Source organism: Apostichopus japonicus, chromosome 1, assembly GCF_037975245.1.
Source record: "Apostichopus japonicus isolate 1M-3 chromosome 1, ASM3797524v1, whole genome shotgun sequence".
Taxonomy (NCBI): Eukaryota; Metazoa; Echinodermata; class Holothuroidea; order Aspidochirotida; family Stichopodidae; genus Apostichopus; species Apostichopus japonicus.
Window position 1 is genome coordinate 13,474,612 of NC_092561.1, and position 20,013 is coordinate 13,494,624.

The window sequence follows — 20,013 nt, forward strand, 5'->3', positions numbered from 1 at the left end:
TCTATAGAGCTAACTCGCGTTAGCAGAAATAGTGGAACCCATACCTATCCATGAACCATACTGTGCAACGATATACCCCTATCGTGATTTGCGAAGTGTGGCTCAAAGGCGAAAACTTCTATCATTTAATATATAGCATAAGTTGATGCTTGATGTTGCATTTTTTCCTAAATTATCATAATAGGCTAGTTGTACAGAAACTTTGCTTGAACTAAGTCACTAGTAATATTATAGCATCAGCCATAGATTTAATAAAATGATCTATTTCATGCAACAATAAGATTTGCTTGCTTAAATGATCCTATTATTATATACAGCAACAATCATTTTATCCATACATCGCCCATCATGCTTTTTTTCTTTAGGCCATCATCCCAGATATTCAATCTCACCATGACTGTACTGTAATAATGTCAAATAAATATGTAGAAATCAGCAATTGATTTTACCAAACAATTATTCTTTGTTAGTAAGTGGGTTCACTGGATTTTTAAATATCAGCTTGGGGAGGGGTATTGTTGCTTCTAGAAGGAGTGTTTTTTTTTTCTTCAAATTATTTACTGTCTCCTAGGAAGCTTGTAGAAGTCGATTACAAAAGCACATCTGGTCTTTGTTTGAGTAGGAGAAGGGAGACAATGGAAAAAATTCAAAGGGCCTGTGACTGGAAATGTCATGTGAAAGGTCAAAAATTATTTATATACACAATTAATAAGTCCCACATGAAAACATGGGGGTTGGGGGGGGGGGGGCAGAACAATGTCAGGCTCTGACTAGCAGTAAGTGATGAACCTTAACAGTGTCATTATTTCCCTCTTACATGCAGTCAGGGTGGGGTGGAGAGGGACGCTGTTTGGTGCAGGCAAAATAATGAAAAGCACAAAGAAAAGGATAACAAACAAGATTTTACCGTTGTTATGTTCTTTTTATTGTGTCCTGTCACAGTGAACAGCAGAAGAAGGCAAGGTATAAAGGTTTTCAGCATAAACATCAAGCTTCCTTTGGGTAGGATTTGTTCATGGGAGGGGCACAACTTTTATTATGGGGGGGGTCTGATTGTCTCTAGCGTTGCTTTGAAAGATCACAGATGGCATCATTGACATCTTTTGTAGCGCTTTTTAAACTTTCCATTTGATAGGTCACTGGAACTCAAGTTGTTGCTCTGTGTGAGAGCCTCTAGATGTAAACACATTCACTGCACTTATGTACAGTAAATACCAAACTTTCTGAATTGTTCTGAAATGGATTTTACACGATTTTGGGAAATCTATGTTTAACAATGACAACTACTAAAAACTGCATATTATAGGCTCACAGAGTAAACAATATTCACTAGCAGCATTGTTCAGAAATATACTTTCACCTTTTGTTATGATTTCATGTATTGATTCTGACAAGAATATTCAAATGAAAAAAAAAAAAAAAATCCAGTCCATTTAATAATATCATGTTGTTCACATGGATTTGAAATCACATTCTACTGACATCAGATGACCATTGCCTTGTTAACACAACTGCAGAGAATGAGTAATTTCTGTGAGGAAAAACCTGTACAGCTTATTAAAAAAAAAAGAGAAAGACAAGTCACACACTTACCTGAAGAGAAAATTTCCACAGCAAGGAACCAAGTTCATAACAATCTTCTCCATGTTGGAGAAAGACTGTTGATTAAGTGCATGAAATGTGTACCTTCTTCTGCTTTAATCGATCCCAAATGTTGCCACCGCTTGCAATAGACCAATTAGCAAAGAGTATTGAGAGATGACAATTAATACTCACATCGGCAGCTGATGACCAAAATTATTGTCTTCTTGTGCTCAGCATATAGATATGGTTTGCAAGGTTTTCACATTCTGACTACACATGACCTTTGACCACCAAAAACAATAAGTCTCTTGATTCTTGAACTCAACGTGTCACAACAACGTTTTTAATATGAAATTGGTCCAAGCTTCCTTTCTTGAGATATCAAGTTTAAAAGCAAGGCATCACAAACACATCACTCCTCCACCTGCATGACTACAAATTATCATTGGAACCAAAAACTGATATTTCTATCAATACAGAAAATATCTGGAGAACATTTCAACAACTGAGGCAGCTTTTAATTTAATTTTTAGGGGGAGAAACGGATAGATCATTTGAAAGGAAACTGCACAACAAGAAAATGTAATATATTGACATGTATACCTTCAATGTGAAAAAAGGGCAACATACTGTGCAAAATCTACACAATGATACAATATTTCAGCCATTGACTGCAAAATGAATAGCATGTGGCTAAGCTTGAAGCCTAACTAGACCGTATGTGCTACCTTCACACTCTCACGAATAAGTCATCTGATATTGCACACCACATTAAAATGTCCTATGCTATTCTTTGTGTAGGCCTGCTGACATTTGTACCATTTGATGAACCTACTGTACAATAGCCAGTTCTGGGTTGGGGGGGGGGGGGGGATGGGTGGTTTATTGCTTACTCTACACACTAGAAATATCTTGAAATATACTAACACTCGCATAACTAAGAGAAACCTATATTGTATCATATACATATCATATACAGTATAGTCTACTGATCTTTAGTATTATTAAGCCACTAACAGAAACAGTAAAGAGTATGTGGCAAAGCTTCACACCAAGCAATATGGTGTGTGCTGCCTTCACACTCTCACTTATTCCAGTTGCATGACAATACCTTAGGCCAATTGCCTATCATATACAGTATAGTCTACTGATCTATTAGATATATGCCCCCAGTGTAGACCTTAGGTATTACAAAGTATTATTAAGCCACTAACAGAAACAGTAAAGAGTATGTGGCAAAGCTTCACACCACGCAATATGGTGTGTGCTGCCTTCACACTCTCACTTATTCCAGTTGCATGACAATACCTTAAGCCAATTGCCTATCATATACAGTATAGTCTACTGATCTATTATATATATGCCCCCAGTGTAGACCTTAGGTATTATGAAGTATTATTAAGCCACTAACAGAAACAGTAAAGAGTATGTGGCAAAGCTTCACACCAAGCAATATGGTGTGTGCTGCCTTCACACTCTCACTTATTCCAGTTGCATGACAATACCTTAGGCCAATTGCCTATCATATACAGTATAGTCTACTGATCTATTAGATATATGCCCCCAGTGTAGACCTTAGGTATTACAAAGTATTATTAAGCCACTAACAGAAACAGTAAAGAGTATGTGGCAAAGCTTCACACCACGCAATATGGTGTGTGCTGCCTTCACACTCTCACTTATTCCAGTTGCATGACAATACCTTAAGCCAATTGCCTATCATATACAGTATAGTCTACTGATCTATTATATATATGCCCCCAGTGTAGACCTTAGGTATTATGAAGTATTATTAAGCCACTAACAGAAACAGTAAAGAGTATGTGGCAAAGCTTCACACCAAGCAATATGGTGTGTGCTGCCTTCACACTCTCACTTATTCCAGTTGCATGACAATACCTTAGGCCAATTGCCTATCATATACAGTATAGTCTACTGATCTATTAGATATATGCCCCCAGTGTAGACCTTAGGTATTACAAAGTATTATTAAGCCACTAACAGAAACAGTAAAGAGTATGTGGCAAAGCTTCACACCAAGCAATATGGTGTGTGCTACATGTACCTTCACACTCTCACTTATTCCAGTTGCCTGACAATACCTTAGGCAAACCATATTAACTTAACTACTATACATACATAGACCTATCTTGGGATAAACCTACAGACATTAGTATCATTCAATGAGATTCACTGTAGACTAGTATTGATAACATACTTGTACTGTAGCTATGGGTTTGTGGGTTTGGGGAGGGTTGGGGCAAATTGACTTGACTTGGAGAATTGCCATACCTTCAGTGTGAAAAAGGGCAACCACACCTACTTCACAATGATACAGTACTCAGCGATTGACTGCAAAAACGAAAAGCATGTGACCATGTGGTTTGTGCTGCCTCAAAGCTCTCACACATAACAGTCTCCTTATGCAAACGACATTTGAATTTTATATTAGACTATTTGTTGGATAGTCCTGCCAATAGTTGTATAATCCAATAACACTAAAGCAGCCTGTTCTTAGGGTATTTAAACTTAAGAGGAAAGGAAGGTGTTGGTGGTTGACTGCTGGCAAATAAAATGAAAGCCATGATCCTCACACTGCACGAGATGGTAGGTACTATCTTCATTGTCTCAATAAAATGGGTCACATAAAAATGAAAATATTAGTTTCCTCGACTCCATAAACCCATCCAAAAGTTTATCCTCAATGTTGTTTTGTTTTTATATTACATCTGCACCTTGTATTTGAAGGAGTGCCATCACCTGTACTTTTGTCAGGCAGTTTATGCGCTGGTAGTTGAAGCCTTCCAACCACTTTGTTAGCCTTTCAAGCTCTGGCTACTACCGGGAAATGGAGAACGACAGGACATTCTTCCACATAGTTTTCTGCCATCCATGACAGAACTTTTCTGTCACAACTCACTTCTTCAGAAGCGGAGCGTCTACTTTGTTTCTTGATTTGCTTAGCTTTGCTCCTTTTTTACTTTCTCCTTCTCTATTCTTCTCAAGGCCAACAGTTAGTTCTACAAGAAAAACAAGCAATAAATGAACAGTGTGTAAAGATCATAATCTGTGACTTGGCTTTTAGTTTCAAAGTTTTCTTTTGTATGGGCCCAATTCAATTAGGTTGGTAGGGGTGGGGTTGTAATGATTTGCCTGAAGATTTTTGTGGTACTCAACTGTGCCAACTGTGTAGTTCTCAACTGTGCCATGTGAAAAGTAAAAGTCAATATGGTGTGAACTTGAAACATGACCACTGGGATACTAGCATTTGAGGAGCTTTGGAAAAGGTCTGTTATTTTGACAAATCACCAATGTGCTGTCAAGCACAAACTTTGTGGTTGCTTACTTAGTGCAGTAAACCACATTACACAATGGTGTGGACAGGGTGGGAATGTGTGTCAGTAGAAGGGGTGTGAAAGGCCAGTCATGCTGAGTGCAAGTGAATACTGATTGCTTTCATTTAGCAAATCATAGAGGTCTGGCAACAATATCATAATTTCTTCAATGTGCAAAGCACAATAAGCCTATAATTAGCCACTGAATATGATAGTAAAAAGTGTGTGGTAAAACTTTCTTTACACTACATAAGGTGGTACATGCTGTCTTAGCACTCTCACTTACACAACGACGTACTGTACCGTAATCTCCTAATAAGCCTAAACATTAAATGGATAATGCTCCCTGGGTTAGGCCTGCTGAAATACATAATTAATGGTAATCTTAGTCTAGATGATGTACTTGTATATTCAAATGTAACTGAAACATGAGGGAAAGGAGTAAAACGTAGAGGGAGGGGGTGGGGGAAGTGTCTATACTAGGAACATGGTGCTTTCACAAAATATTACCTCATAATTCAATGAAAGACTTCAATTTCTTACATGAAAACCTTGAACTCTGAAATCAACAGTACATGGCTACCTGTACAATATTGTTGCTGGAAATGGGAATTGGCATAATGACATACCTTCAATGTGAAAAAGGCTTACTTTACACTAACCACAATTATAATTTTCAACCATTGACTGCAAGAAATCATGTGGCAAAGCTTCACACCAAATTATATGACACTCTCACAAATAACAGTCACTTAATATTGCAAATTACATTTAAATGTCCTAGACTACACTTTAATTAGGCCTGTTGATATTGTACATTTCAATGAACCTACTGTATTACAGCATACAACTGTAATGGGTTGAGGGGTAATTACTTCACTGTACATGATAGTGATTTTGTCAAATATACCTGTAGTAACATTCTCACTACTAAGTGAAACCTATAAAGTACATTTATATATCAACATTGAGTAATGAATGTGTTCCTCATATAGTCTACTGATCAATTGGCTATAGGCCACTAGTGAAGTCTTAAGTAAGTATTTTATAAAATAAGATTCAGCCACTAACAGCATTAGTAAAGAGTATGTGGCAAAGCTTCACACCACACAATATGGTGTGTGCTGCCTTCACACCCTCACTATTACCAGTTAAATGACATTTCCTTAGGCCAACTACATTTTATGAACTACTGTACATAGGCCTTTCTTTGGATAAACCTACTGATATTTGTACCATTCAATGAACATACTGAACAATGTCCTATAACTGAACTAGGTTAAGGGCGGGGGGGGGGGAGGGGGATGGGAGGTAGTGATGGGTGGTTGATTACTTAACTGTACATATTAGTTATTTCTGGAAATATTGTAACACTCTTACTACTAAGTGAAACCTATAAAGTACATTTATATATCAATATTGAGTAATGAATGTGTTCCTCATATAGTCTACTGATCAATTGGCTATAGGCCACTAGTGAAGTCTTAAGTAAGTATTATAAAATTAGATTCAGCCACTAACAGCATTAGTAAAGAGTATGTGGCAAAGCTTCACACCACACAATATGGTGTGTGCTGCCTTCACACCCTCACTATTACCAGTTAAATGACATTTCCTTAGGCCAACTACACTATATGAACTACTGTACATAGGCCTTTCTTTGGATAAACCTACTGATATTTGTACCATTCAATGAACATACTGAACAATGTCCTATAACTGAACTAGGTTAAGGGTGGGGGGGGGGTGGGAGGTTGTGATGGGTGGTTGATTGCTTAACTGTACATATTAGGGATATTTCTGGAAATATTGTAACACTCTTACTACTAAGTGAAACCTATAAAGTACATTTATATATATTATAAAATAAGATTCAGCCACTAACAGCAATATTAAACAGAATGTGGCAAAGCTTCACACCACACAATATGGTGTGTGCTGTCTTCAAACCTTCACTTATTCCAGTCACCTTAGGCAAACCATGTTAGGTTTTTAAAAGATACTTTTTTGGGATAGGCCTGCTGACACTTGCATTATCCAATGACCCTACATTAACCTATTCTTAGGGTTATAACTTAAGAGGGAAGGGGGATTTTGGTGGTGGACTGCTGACATATATGTGACCAAATGAAATGAAAGCCAATTATCCTGACACCACACAAGATGGTATGTGCTGTCTTAATAAAATGGGTCATATGCAAATGAACATAATCATAAGGAATCAAGAATTTAAAATTAGTGGTTTTCATAAAATGCCACCAATTGGTGAGCTTTCCTCCACTTCATAAACCCATCCATAAGTTTATCCTCCTTAATATTTTGTTTTTTAATATTACAAATACACTTTGTGTTGGAAGATGTGTCATCACCTGTACTTTCACTAGGCACTGTTTCTGTGCTGGCAGTTGTATCCTGCCCATCACTTTGTTGGCTTTCCGAGCACTGGCTACTACTGGGAAATGAAGGAAATGGAGAAGAAGGACATTGATCATCCAAGTTGGTCTTTGCCATCCATGACAGAACCTTTCTGTCGCAGCCTACTTCTTCAGAAGCAAAGGGTCTACTTTTAATTTTCTTCAATCGCCTTGTTTTGCTCCTTCTTTTCACTTTCTCCTTCCCTCTTTTTCGGGCCATTGCAGTTCTACAAGAAAAACAAGCAATAAATGAACTGAGGGCTTAGATAATAGTTTGTGACTTAACATTTGCATTCAAAGTTGTCTGTTATTATATGAGCCAATTCATTTTGGTTGGTAGAGGTGGGGGGGGGGGGGGTAAATGATTTTCCTATTGTGGTCACCTGGGCCATGTGCATGCATCAAAACTGTATTGGCCCCAAACATGCCACATATTCAAATATGGTCAACTTTGGCCAATTTACCTCACTGAGGCATTTAGTCACCATGAGTGTTCATTGAGAATGTCTGAGAAGAATTTGTTAAGTATTGTAAAGACCTCGAGATAAGTTTAAGTGACTGATACAGCAATTTATTGAGTTATAGAAAAAAACCACTGTAATTTATTTGTTATTCCTTTTTTGTGGGGTTATTACTACCCAATGTGCTTGGGAGACAATGCTACAATTAATGGAAATAAGTGTATTTATAAATGTATAAGATGTGCAGGGCGAGTGATTAGTGAGGTACAGGAGGGACTGTGTGTACCTTTGGACTGACAGTAGTCCCCATCCATGTCCAGATTATGTGGCAAGTAATTCAATGCAGTAGTAGGCCCAGTCAGCCTTCTATGACCTAAACCTGCTATCATTTTATCTTTCATTCTCTGGCTATTAAAACTCATAATATTAAATTGCTTTTTCTGTACAGCCTGCTGCAATTGTGGTGTTGTGTTTTCTTCCATGTTATGTTTTATCAAGTTCTTTTTAAAGTAGTGTTTGAAAAATTCTACTAATTTTTTGTTGTTTGTGTAGGCCTACTTATTTGTAACTGCCCTGTGTAATTTACTTAAGAATCATGATACATTGTCTTTGTTGCAGGTGGACAATTTCTATATTCTTGTGAACGAAGTCAATTTATCTCCTATGCCTAGCCTTGGCTGATTACATGCCACAATTTGGTACAAGGATGGTGTTTTGATTTCTTGTTTCAGACACCACTGCAAAGGCACCCAATTTCAAGCGAATAGCGGCTTTGCTTAGGCTCTGTCTTGTTTATAGCCTAGGTAGACTAGGTCTTGTTCTAGCCTAGTACTACTATTACTAGTTAGACTTAAGTACACTAGGCTAGGCCTGGTACTAGTAGTATAGCAGTAATTAGTAAGTAGTACTAGTACTACTACTATTACTAGGCCTAATACTAGTTAGACTTAAGTACACTAGGCTAGTACTAGTAGTAGTATTAGTAAGTAGCCTAGTACTACTATTTCTAAGCCAACTATACATTTAAATTAAAGAACAAGTTAAGCATATACTTTAGTACTTACTTCAAAAGGTTCATCGAAAGTACATCAAAGGCTTCCAGAAGATAACTTAGATGTGTAGGTTATCATCTTAGACTCGTACGTATTGTCAAAACCCTTACATAACCGACAACGTACATGTAATAGGCCCACCTTTATACTATAGAAACTCTCAAACTAGTCTAGCGTGAGGCTAAGATTACCTAGCATTGTACTAGCTTAGGCCTAACACTAGTTATATTACGGCTATGCTTAGCCTAAGTTCGGCAAACCTGAAACGAAACAAACATTGGAGGGATGTGAAACAGGCCTATGTTTCATAGCCTAGTACTCACCTCTTCAACCAAATCAGTCTCTTCTGTAGCCTAATTCTACTTGAACAATAAGCCGAGACAAAAAAATAAGGGAATTTATATACAATTTGAACTCGCTACAGAACGAAGTCTTCAGACCTGTACATTTTTTTTACAGCGCTGTAGTGTGTAGATTCACGATCACTTTCACCGGGTTTTCGCAAGTAGCGCCTGAACTGAAATGCGCGGGCTTTTCTCCTGGGGAGGATGTACGCTCAGGGATCGGCACGATTTGAAAGTTCAGATCGGAATTAAACTTCTCAAACTTGTCTATTTCGATGAATATTGCAACAAATTGGAAAATTCAACCACTAAATTGGGTATAAATAATCCAGCTAAGACTTTTATTACAGTAAAACAATCATCAAACGTAAAAATTACATCTTATTTGGCTGCATGGCTAAGGGAAACCAGGCTACTTGAAAGGAAAATAGTTACGTAATATACAAGCTTATATTCCAAACTAATAACCTTGAATGGTACAGAAACTGCCAGTGTCCAAAAGTGAACGTCCGTGCTACTAAAGGGCGGATTCTCACATGTCGTTTCTAATACTTAAAAGTTTCTAATGAAAGCAAGAGACCATATGAGAGGGCGGCAAAAGCAAACTGCCGTCATCGGGGATCGAACCCAGGAGCCAAAATACGTCTCACTCTTCAGATGGAGACAAGGGCGGCGGAAGCACTTTTAATCTGGGGGGGGGGGGGGGCACCGACGTCGAAGGGCACTTTGCAGAAATTTGATTGGACTGATGCAGCCTGATATTTAGTACCCTTTATATTGTATTATCTTATTTGCGTATACACATCACTCCATCAACGCCCCCCCCCCCCCTACCCTCTAGGAAAAAATGAATACTAGCACTGCAATATCCAATGTGCAAATTGGGAAACAAGGAACAAGTTTTCTTTCGAGACAAAATGAGGTGAAATCATTATAAAGTCCATGCACACGAGATCGATACATGCATGAATGCTAATGAAATATGTCAAATACGAAAGGATGGGGTAGGTTATGGGATATTAAAACTATACTAATTATTCATAGTATAGGCTATAAATAGCTTCTGCTTATTAAAAAGTCACAATGTAATATAGCAATGCATTTTCGGAAATGCAATATAATTTTTTTTTAAATTGAATATGCATAATGTCACTCACCAGAGTGTTAGAAGCAGTTGCGAAGCTATATGGGTATTGATCAGGGGGTCGAGAATGGTCTGCAGGGGCGCTTTCGACACTATCTAAGCGGAGCGCCACCACATGTTGGCGCGGAGCGTGCAGACATTTTTTGAGTAAAGATACTCCCTAGATCGCCGGAAATGACCCTTTCCGGGCCTTGCTAATTTGCAGATAAACGAAGAATAAATAGGTGTCATCGCCATTTTGTCAGAAAATTACACCACAAAACGTGACAATGTCAATAGGTAGATGCGAGCGCAATAAAAAAGTCAATCATAGCGAATAAGTAAAAGTGGTAAAAAGCTGAAAAGAGCACAGGCAGTCCATTTGAGTCCGTCAGGGTGGGGCATCCGCACCCCTGATATATGGACGCTCCGCCACTGGTTACAAGCCTTGTGGTAGTAAACATTTAAAACTTCCCGAATTATTTCATTCGACGTGGGTTTCGCTTTGTACTCTTTAGCGATGTCCCGTATAACTAATCCGTCCGTTCTTCCTTATGGACATCAAGCATTAGCATATTATTATACCGTTTTTCACCAATTGTGCTCAGCAAGTTTGTCTTTGTCCGGCGTTGTACGGAGAAGGATCTCTCTCCGGAGGCTGCGCTCATTGGTGCCAGTAGGTATATGTGTATTAGGCAGAGAACATTCGGAAATGCCAGGAGAATGTCATTGTGGTCAGACAAAAGAGATAATAACAATTTTTTTCCATTGGAAATAGCTTTGAGTTTGACCCACAGAAATTCATTAATAGTTCTAAATTAGGATTAGATCTCTTACTGAAATATCGCTGACATAATAAGGTGATCAAGAGTACAATTTTTATGTAGATAAAGGGCACATTTTTTAACCTGAGGAAAAGTGGGGGGCACGTTCCACCTGTGCCCCCCCCCGGTTCCGCCGCCCTTGGGTAGAGAGCACTAACCACTGCGCCACGGCAACTGTTGATATATAAATATAATGCTCATTTCTAATATTAAAAGTTCCTATTGAAAGCAAGAGACGGTTTTAGAGAGCGGCAAAAGCAAACTGCCGTCACCAGGGATCAAACCCAGGAGCCAAAATATGTCTCGCTCTTCAGGCAGAGAGCACAACCGCTGTACCAGGGCAGCTGTTGATATATAATGCTCGTTTCTAATACTTTAAGTTCCTAATGAAAAACAAGCGACCTTATCAGAGGGCGGCAAAAGCAAACTGTCCCATATTGAGTAAAATAACCTATTGAAATTGGTGGTCAAAGGTCATTCGCGGTCAATATTTTAGTCAAACACGATAATTCAAGACTTACATCTTGAACTTTTAAACATAGTATGTAGATGCAGCTTGGCGAGTGCTAGAACCCTATTGATCTTGGTATAGGTCAAATGAGGTCAACAGGTGTCAGAGTCTGAAAACCTTTTGAAACATGATAACCCCAAACTTAAAGCTACAATTAACCTGTGAATACTCCATTGCTATGATTTTCTTTTGGTGAACATAGTTTGGTCAAATTCAGTTCAGATTTATGAAGGGACCCTATAGTCTCAGTAAAACATACAGTCATCCAGGAAATGAAATCTGCTTCAATCTGTTGATAATATTTAACACACTCACTTTAACCCACGCAGTATGCCCTTAAATGTTTTCACCCACTGAGCTTCAATGGGTCAACAAATTGGCTTAAGGGGCCAACATGTTATCTCAAATAGACGCAAACTTGGCTATTTTCTCTACGATTTATACTAGATGACTATTGCATTGGCTAAGTTCAAGTGTATTAACACTGTCACGTGGAGCTCTCGTTCATTCATCACAATTATTAAAGGTGGCAGAGCTGATTTTATTACTACATCTATGTGTCTATATTTCACATAGGAAGCCTGGTCTTTCTGGATATTATATTGATGTCAACAAGGGAGTGCTACAAATAAGATTTGAAAATCTTTTCTGGTCGTCACTTAATTCTTGGATAAATTTAACTCACTTTGTCTACATTGGTCAGAGAGTTATTTGAAATTGTATGGCAAGGAATCACAAAGCCAACTGGTTTTCTGGTTTACGCTTTGCAATGTGTGTTAGTCGTATGTGATGTTCCTTCTACGCTTCCATACCTACAACCTAATGTACAATTGTCAACATAAAAGCCAATACGCCTACCTGCTCCGCAAGCGTCCGATTAACGTTTGGGGTGGGCCTACAGTTAGTGCTTAGGTCATGATGTTGGGTGATTATATACTAAACAATAGTATCAAAAGAAGATTGTTTAGACCGTCGAGACTGAAATGATTAAGCCAATAAGCTTTCTGGCCTGTCAAGGCATATGCTAAATCATAAACGAGTGTCATATGAGTAATATCAGGTTTATGTGCCAGGGCTAGCGTGCATGAGTTTGAAAGGGTACCACCAAAGACCGACTTCAATTGTACTGCCCCAGGAAGGTTGAGATGGCGCTTTATGAGTCATCCTAGGCTTCGATAGTGGCATCTCCCCTTCCCCATGACAAGAGCAGCGTCTGGAGCGCACAGACTCCTTAGAAACCGCCCTGGATGATGGTGGTAGTGATGATGATGATGATGATGATGATGATGATGATGATGATGATGATGATGGTGGTGGTGATGGTGGTGGTGGTGGTGGTGGTGATGGTGATGGTGATGATGATGATGATGATGATGGTGATGATGATGATGATGATGGTGGTGGTGGTGGTGGTGATGGTGATGGTGATGGTGATGGTGATGGTGATGATGATGGTGATGGTGATGGTGATGGTGATGGTGATGGTGTTGGTGATGGTGATGGTGATGGTGATGGTGATGGTGATGGTGATGGTGATGGTGATGGTGATGGTGATGGTGATGGTGATGGTGATGGTGATGGTGATGGTGATGGTGATGGTGATGGTGATGGTGATGGTGATGGTGATGGTGATGGTGATGGTGATGGTGATGGTGATGGTGATGGTGATGATGATGATGTTGATGATGATGATGATGATGATGATGATGATGATGATGATGATGATGATGATGATGATGATGATGATGATGATGATGATGATGATGATGATGATGATGATGATGATGATGATGATGATGATGATGATGATGATGATGATTAACGACGATGATGAGACTGTTACAGGTACAAGACAGAGCTGTGAACGTTATCAGTTTTCAAGATTGATAATATGTCAGCAAAATATAACAAAAGTAACGTGCACGTGACACACACACCCTCACCCCCCCCCCCACCCCAAACACGCGCGAGCCCTCACGCACTCCCGCGCAAGTATTCACTCATATGAGAACTGAATAGCAGGAAAAAGAAAAGTTGCAGTTATTGGCCGATGTGGCCCATCTTTTATTTGACCAAAGACGTATACAGTCAATTCCCATCACCTCTTGAATTAATCTAATTTTAGTTAATCGTCTATACTGAGTCCCGCCGTACTGGAGTCAGTTCGTCATTTTTTTTTCTCAGAATTCACAGATAAACGGTCTCGTGCTGGCACAATCCTGGTCGTCCCATTCACCCTCGTGTTCTTGCCAGATAACCGCACAATCCTGGTTGCCTTCTTTGTTGTCAGGTTGTCTATCGCTCCAGTATTTGTATCTTTCTTCGACGAGAACACTTCCACTCGCCCAAACCCATTTCCCCTCTTCAGCTTTGTCAGTTAATCCGATTCGAACTTGCTGACGTTTAAATGAGAATAAGATGAGAATAGCTAGTGTTGTAAATGTCGCGTTTTGTCTTGCGGAATTACTTCATAAAGTGAAACACAGTTTAATCTACATAGACCTAATAAATACGATAAATACCAAAGACTGAAATAAACTTTCAAGCATTTCTTATAATCATTGTCGAAGACAAAATACGATACCGCTGTTTAACACTTTATAGGAACTCTAAATGATCCCTATTGCTACATATGGGGTTAAAGGGCGTTTGAGGTCAACATATGTCAAGTTCTGAAAACTTTGTAGACCAACCTTTGGTATCTCCAATTGGAAAGCTTGGATAAATGTTATACTTGAAAAGTGGGTCCACCGTATAGTGAGTATAGGAACTGGGCTGATTTAGATAGAGGTCAAAGGTCATACAAGGTTACAGAGGTAATGCTTGAAATCCCTGGAAATCTCCAAAAGTAAACTCGTATGAATTCTATATGTATATGTCAATCCTCGAAAGTATTAGCACGAGAAAGCTATAGAATTGTGTGGTGGTCAAGGCTCTTTGAGGCCACGAACGAAGATCAAGGTTTGAACGGTAATTGTAAAATGAACTACAAAAAGAAAGCGTAGATCTACCTTAGTGAGCACCCTGGGCGTATAGTATGTTTGCTAGAGGAGGAGTGTGTGGAGGGGGGGGGGGGGGAGCAAGGTTCATTTGCGCTCGCCAGAGCTGGTCAAATGCTGAAAACGTCATAAGGGCAACTTATTCGAAAAATAAAACTGAGATTAACTTTATGCTTTAGTGCATTGATTCACATAATGAGAATCAATACGCTATTGTTATATGTGGAGGTCGTAACCTGGAAAATCCTGCAGCCAATGTTTAGATTAAAACGTCTCAAGGATCAATAAGCCTGTTGACTTTCCGGTTATTTATTGGCTTTTCGATACCATTTCTAAAAAAAAGACGTCATTTTGTGACCATATTTTGTTCTCATGTTTACATGGAGACGTAAACTGACCAAGGCAGTCTCCAATGCTTCTTTTTGCTGACGATACAGTCTCACTAATTAAAGGATTTACGATTGTTTTCTCATCCATAGGTTTATATTCTTCACACGAGCGCATTGGTGTGGGCTAACCGTACAAAGGTTATGAATATTATCAAATATGCTGCAAAGGCAAATCAAACGGCAAACGTGGTCAAATACTAAAACATATCTTACTACCGTCCTCAAAGGAAGCCATGTTGAGATGCGTATCTGTATAATTTAACAGTCCTGACGCTTGGAAATAGTTTCAAGGGTCGCAATCTATAGATAAGTACTTTTTGATTAATAATTTAACCAGTTCTAAGCAGCCTACATAAACATACCTGCCCTTCCTTCCCGGGGTGCCGGAGTGAAATAAACATGTCGCGTGTGAAGTTGTTTTCTGCTTGGGATTCAATGGTAACCAGGTTAGCAACCTTAGACCAACTACACTCACTGAAGCAGTCATCCGCGCCGGTAGGGATCGCGTAATTTTGACAATAGTCCTGGGCTTTGTCGAAGTCGAGGCGAGGATTGCCAAAGTACCTGCCAAACGAAATATGGATACATATATTTAAGAAACGTATAAATTGTGTGAAATAATGAGTTTAGACCGAACTTTGGTTCTGATAGGCTATGCTAAACAATTTTCACTTTAAAAATATGATTGCTCCTTTAATTGCTAAATTGATGATGACGTAGGGGCCGTCGTCGCCTCGGTGCCTGAATGCCTTAAGTTTGTAACTGTAATCCACTGTTCTTTACATTCCAAAAATAAACCAATACCTGTTCTTTTAAATCCATCCATTATATGACATTTAACAGGTTTTGTTTCTAGCCAACTCGTAATGCACTGTAAACATGTTACATGAAGACGTAAATGGCGCATGTTTTCCATTTTTGTGTGTGTTGCATCAGTAACTGAACGAATGGTATGTGTTGTAGACTAAGTAGACCAGTCACTTTAACTGATGAGCCTCAGATGTTTAAAGCGTCATTTAAAAAAAAATATATATAAATAAAGGTATAGAAGTATGCAACCCGGACTACTAACAGTGGTTTACAACCTAAGAAATGTTAAAAAAAGATTTCAACTAGCACTGGGGCATATACAAAACACGTCAGATATAATAGGCCTATATAACATGTATTAACAATAACGCGAACGTTATGACTATTACTTCGAAGTATATATTAAATTGACGGAGTTTCGTGCACCTTGTAATTGACTAATTTAATTATGTATTTCAAACAAACAAAGAAAACACAGGAAAATTTCAGTCCGTTAAAAATATCGATCATGCCAGACCATAAATATTAGTAGGGACTGAAGCAAACCATATCATATTAAGTTGATTTCAGAATTGATATGAATAGTGTAACACGTGCAGTATTTAGACTCGTAGTTCATCTATGAAATAGTTAGAGTTGAGGATAACAAATGTGTAGAGAAAATTGTGGATAATATCTTTTAAGAGACATTTTTTACTCCCTAATCCTATTGAAACTTTTTGTTATTATTTTTTGGGTGGGAATTGGCAACAATTTTCTTTTTCTTTATTCTGTAACAATAAACGTGATAACATTGAAAAGGGGGTTTTCCCCGTAAAACCCAACGTTAATGAACTCCAGTGGATACCCTAGTTTTTGTAGTCTTTCTTCTTGGGTGACTAAATTTTTTCTCAAATCATATACCATGGAATACCATGCATGGGAGAAAACTTCTTTTAGATGTAATTTAAGTACAATTAATCAACTTCCGACGTATGTTGTTGCTCGCATACGCTTCTTCATAAGTTATATACTTGTGAATGGGATTTGACCAATCAAATGGTTTAAATTTATTGGTTTTATGATACTCAGACTAATATGACCATGAAGAAATTAGTTACAGAAACGAGAGAAACAACGTTGCAGACACCATAACAAATGTACACACCTGAAAAAATAGTTGCAGAAAAGAAAAGCATTCTGGCGCGGCCCTATAAGTCTTCCGTAGAATGAGGATCAGTATGCAGTTTGCCTGTATTTTGATATCCTAAATCATAGAAATTTTCTTAAATGTGGATTGTTTAATTTAGAAATTCGTAGTGTTATTTCAGCATTTCCAATCTAAATATTTATATTTTTCCTCAAAATTTCTATATTCCCAGGCTCAAAATATCTACTTGTTTTTTTTTTAAATTATATAATACAGAATTTCTTTATTCAAAGTTCGACTTTTGTTTCAAATTTCGACCATGCCATATCAAAATAAATTTCGGCTCGGCTATAGTGTCGAAGTTTTGACTTTTACGGACCATCCTTTCCTTTATCTCCAAGTTTGCCATTTCCTGACAAGTTACATTTATTAAGTTTTTCGAAAATTTCAATTTGTGTAAAACAAGTTGAAAGTATATAAGTAGGATAAATATTTTTACTAATACAACTATACCAGCTGAATGATCAAGCACTACCCTGGAACAGCTGCTTATTTTTTGTTTTTGCTTGAAACAACAAACATTGAACACCATCGAAATAGGAAATCGCCATCATACAAGCACACACATGGCAGTGATAATGTTAATACGCCGTTTACTTTAAATCATCCTGAATGTTTAAGATCAATATATTTTAGGCAACTTTCTCTGCGCGATGTAAATGTACTTTTGAATAAGCTCTCTATTTCTAGAAATATTTTTTTTTTCCACGTCTGTGTTTAGAAGCTGAGATCCTCGACGAAGATTATAAATTCAATTAAATTAAAGAGGAGTTGAATGCTGTCGGGTATAATCTTCAAGTCGTTCTTTGAATATCTCAAACTTTATTTCAATATACAATGTGAAGAAGTTACTACAAAATTACTGTACAATGAATACTGCAAACAAATGATGTGTTATTGCATTGAAGAGTTATTTGAAAGTGTAACCCTTGAAAATGATACGTAAAATTTCCAGAGCCGATACCACAAGTTCTGAACCAGCATTTTCGCCTATATATATATATTATGTTCACCTGTCAAAGTCCTTGGTATCCTAAGCCCTCCAATCACTCCCCCACCCCTGGCCCCCCCCCATTGGCGGAGCTAAGGGTATTGGTCAGGGGTGCGAGAATGGTCTGTAGGGGCGCTTTCGACACTATCTAAGCGGAGAGCCACCACATGTTGGCGCGAAGCGTACAGACATTTTTTGAGTAAAGATACTCGCCAGATCGATGGAAATGACCCTTTCCGAGCCTTTCTAATTTGTAGATAATGTGACAAATGTCAATGGGTAGATGAGAGCACAATAAAAAAGTGAATAATCGCGAATAAGTAAAAAGTGGTAAAAAGCTGAAAAGGGCGCCAGCAGTCCATTTGAGTCCGTCAGGGGGGCATTCGCCCCCCTGACTGTATGGACGTTCCGCCACTGCCCCCCCCCCTTGCGTGTAGCACTTTCACTACAGTGAATGAGTTTTAAGTTAGACTTACCTGTAACAGTGACCCTGAAATTGCGTCCAAAACACCGGGCACACTCGGCAGGAGTAGCTCTGAGCGAGCACCGAGAACAACAGCACAATGGCGAGGACGACCTTCATCTTCAGACTAGTTACAGATCTTTTCGAAAGCGAACGTTGAAAGGAACGGTAGAATGTTGCAAAATGATTGAAATAGCTGGTAAATGCCCACTTTTATAAAGGGTAATATTCATTAAAAAGTCAACCCGCATTTTTAAGTTGGCTCAGTTCCAGTTAATATTATCTCGAAGTCAGACGCCACGCCAAATGGCACTCTTGTGGTAAATTTCCGACGAATCACAACCGCGTGTTCTTTGCGCCATCGTCTGAGACGAGTTAAGAGACGTTAAATAATACAACCTTTAAATGAGCAGGGGCGACGCTGATTGCCACAAAATTCGACGGGTAGTGCAAATAGGACTTATGTGCCTTTGACAAAAATTGGTGGAGGAGGGGGAGGGGGGGGCAAGAAAACGAACCCTCTTTCCATTCCGTTCCCCAAATTCCAGTACTTGAAAGGTCTTACTATTAATCGCATTTTAATTAATTTTTCGACAAAGGGATATATACTTTGGATATACTTTCCTACTAACAAAAGTGGCACTTCGTATTTAATATAAATGTGCCCGCATTTTTTAGACTTCCGCATAATTTAGATTAGAAAAAAAGGACCCGTTCCCCCTTTGCGCCTCACCCCTCCCTCCATTAATATTATTATAACGGCGACAAGAAGACATTGGCTATGTACACTGCCGACTAAGAACTTAACCTGGTATTTCCCAGCAACAATCCATACATTGTTTAATACAGCAGCACGAAGTAAAACTTTAGAATTACTGTCCAACTTACTGTTTCCAAAGATTATTGAAAGATTTGAATAATTTGAAGTTAAGAACAAAAACACACACACGTATTGATAAATTAAAAACAATTATCTCTTGTTAACAATGACCGATTGTTGTAATCAATTGCGTCATGAATACATTTATAGTGCATACTAATCAGTTATAACATCATGCTAGTTGAATTCTGGGTTACTTTACATATATATACTAGTAGTCTTATATTTGAGGGAACCGATCGTCTATTCCAGCTAAACTAATACAATTGGAAAAGTGCATAGAAATTAATGTCTAGGACGGGACTCGAACCAGTGACCTGCTGGATGACACTGGTTCGAATCCTGTCCTAGCCAATAATTTCTTTGAAGGGGACGGGAGGGGGGGGAGGCACCTGCGCCCTTAAAAAATAAAGTATTCACGACAAACCTCAAAATTTGGTAACGATGTACAGACTGTTATGGGAATTTGTTAAATTGTATATTTGCAGGCATCCTTGGGGTAAAAATGAAGTTAACACCTAGCTAGTATTGATTCAGCAATGTCAATGTTGTGATACGGAAGGGTGAAAGTTGTTAGCGGTTTTAATTGATAAATCCTTTTGGAAAAGGTCGAAGGTTGGCCCAATTTTGTAATCTTTTATTAA

At 38.4% G+C, this 20,013-nt stretch overlaps 2 protein-coding genes across 3 annotated transcripts; both read right to left on the reverse strand.

Moving 5' to 3' along the window:
- Positions 1 to 3,336: 3,336 nt before the first annotated feature.
- Positions 3,337 to 9,586, reverse strand: LOC139967983 (uncharacterized). 2 transcript variants are annotated; one of them, XM_071972245.1, is made up of 3 exons: positions 8,859 to 9,157; positions 7,289 to 7,560; positions 3,337 to 4,604 (listed from the first exon to the last, which is right to left on the reverse strand). In XM_071972245.1, exons 1-3 carry the CDS (start codon positions 8,870 to 8,872, stop codon positions 4,501 to 4,503), a joined length of 390 nt encoding a protein of 129 aa, XP_071828346.1. In that variant the 5' UTR covers positions 8,873 to 9,157; the 3' UTR covers positions 3,337 to 4,500. The 2 variants fall into 2 exon arrangements, 1 of the variants encoding a protein (XP_071828346.1); XR_011793203.1 differs by lacking the exon at positions 8,859 to 9,157 and adding an exon at positions 9,170 to 9,586 and having other exon boundaries at positions 3,338 to 4,604.
- Positions 9,587 to 13,682: 4,096 nt separating this feature from the next.
- On the reverse strand, positions 13,683 to 18,685 carry LOC139962490 (echinoidin-like). The gene is made up of 3 exons (XM_071962906.1): positions 18,503 to 18,685; positions 15,399 to 15,600; positions 13,683 to 14,044 (listed from the first exon to the last, which is right to left on the reverse strand). Exons 1-3 carry the CDS (start codon positions 18,607 to 18,609, stop codon positions 13,829 to 13,831), a joined length of 525 nt encoding a protein of 174 aa, XP_071819007.1. The 5' UTR covers positions 18,610 to 18,685; the 3' UTR covers positions 13,683 to 13,828.
- Positions 18,686 to 20,013: the final 1,328 nt, after the last annotated feature.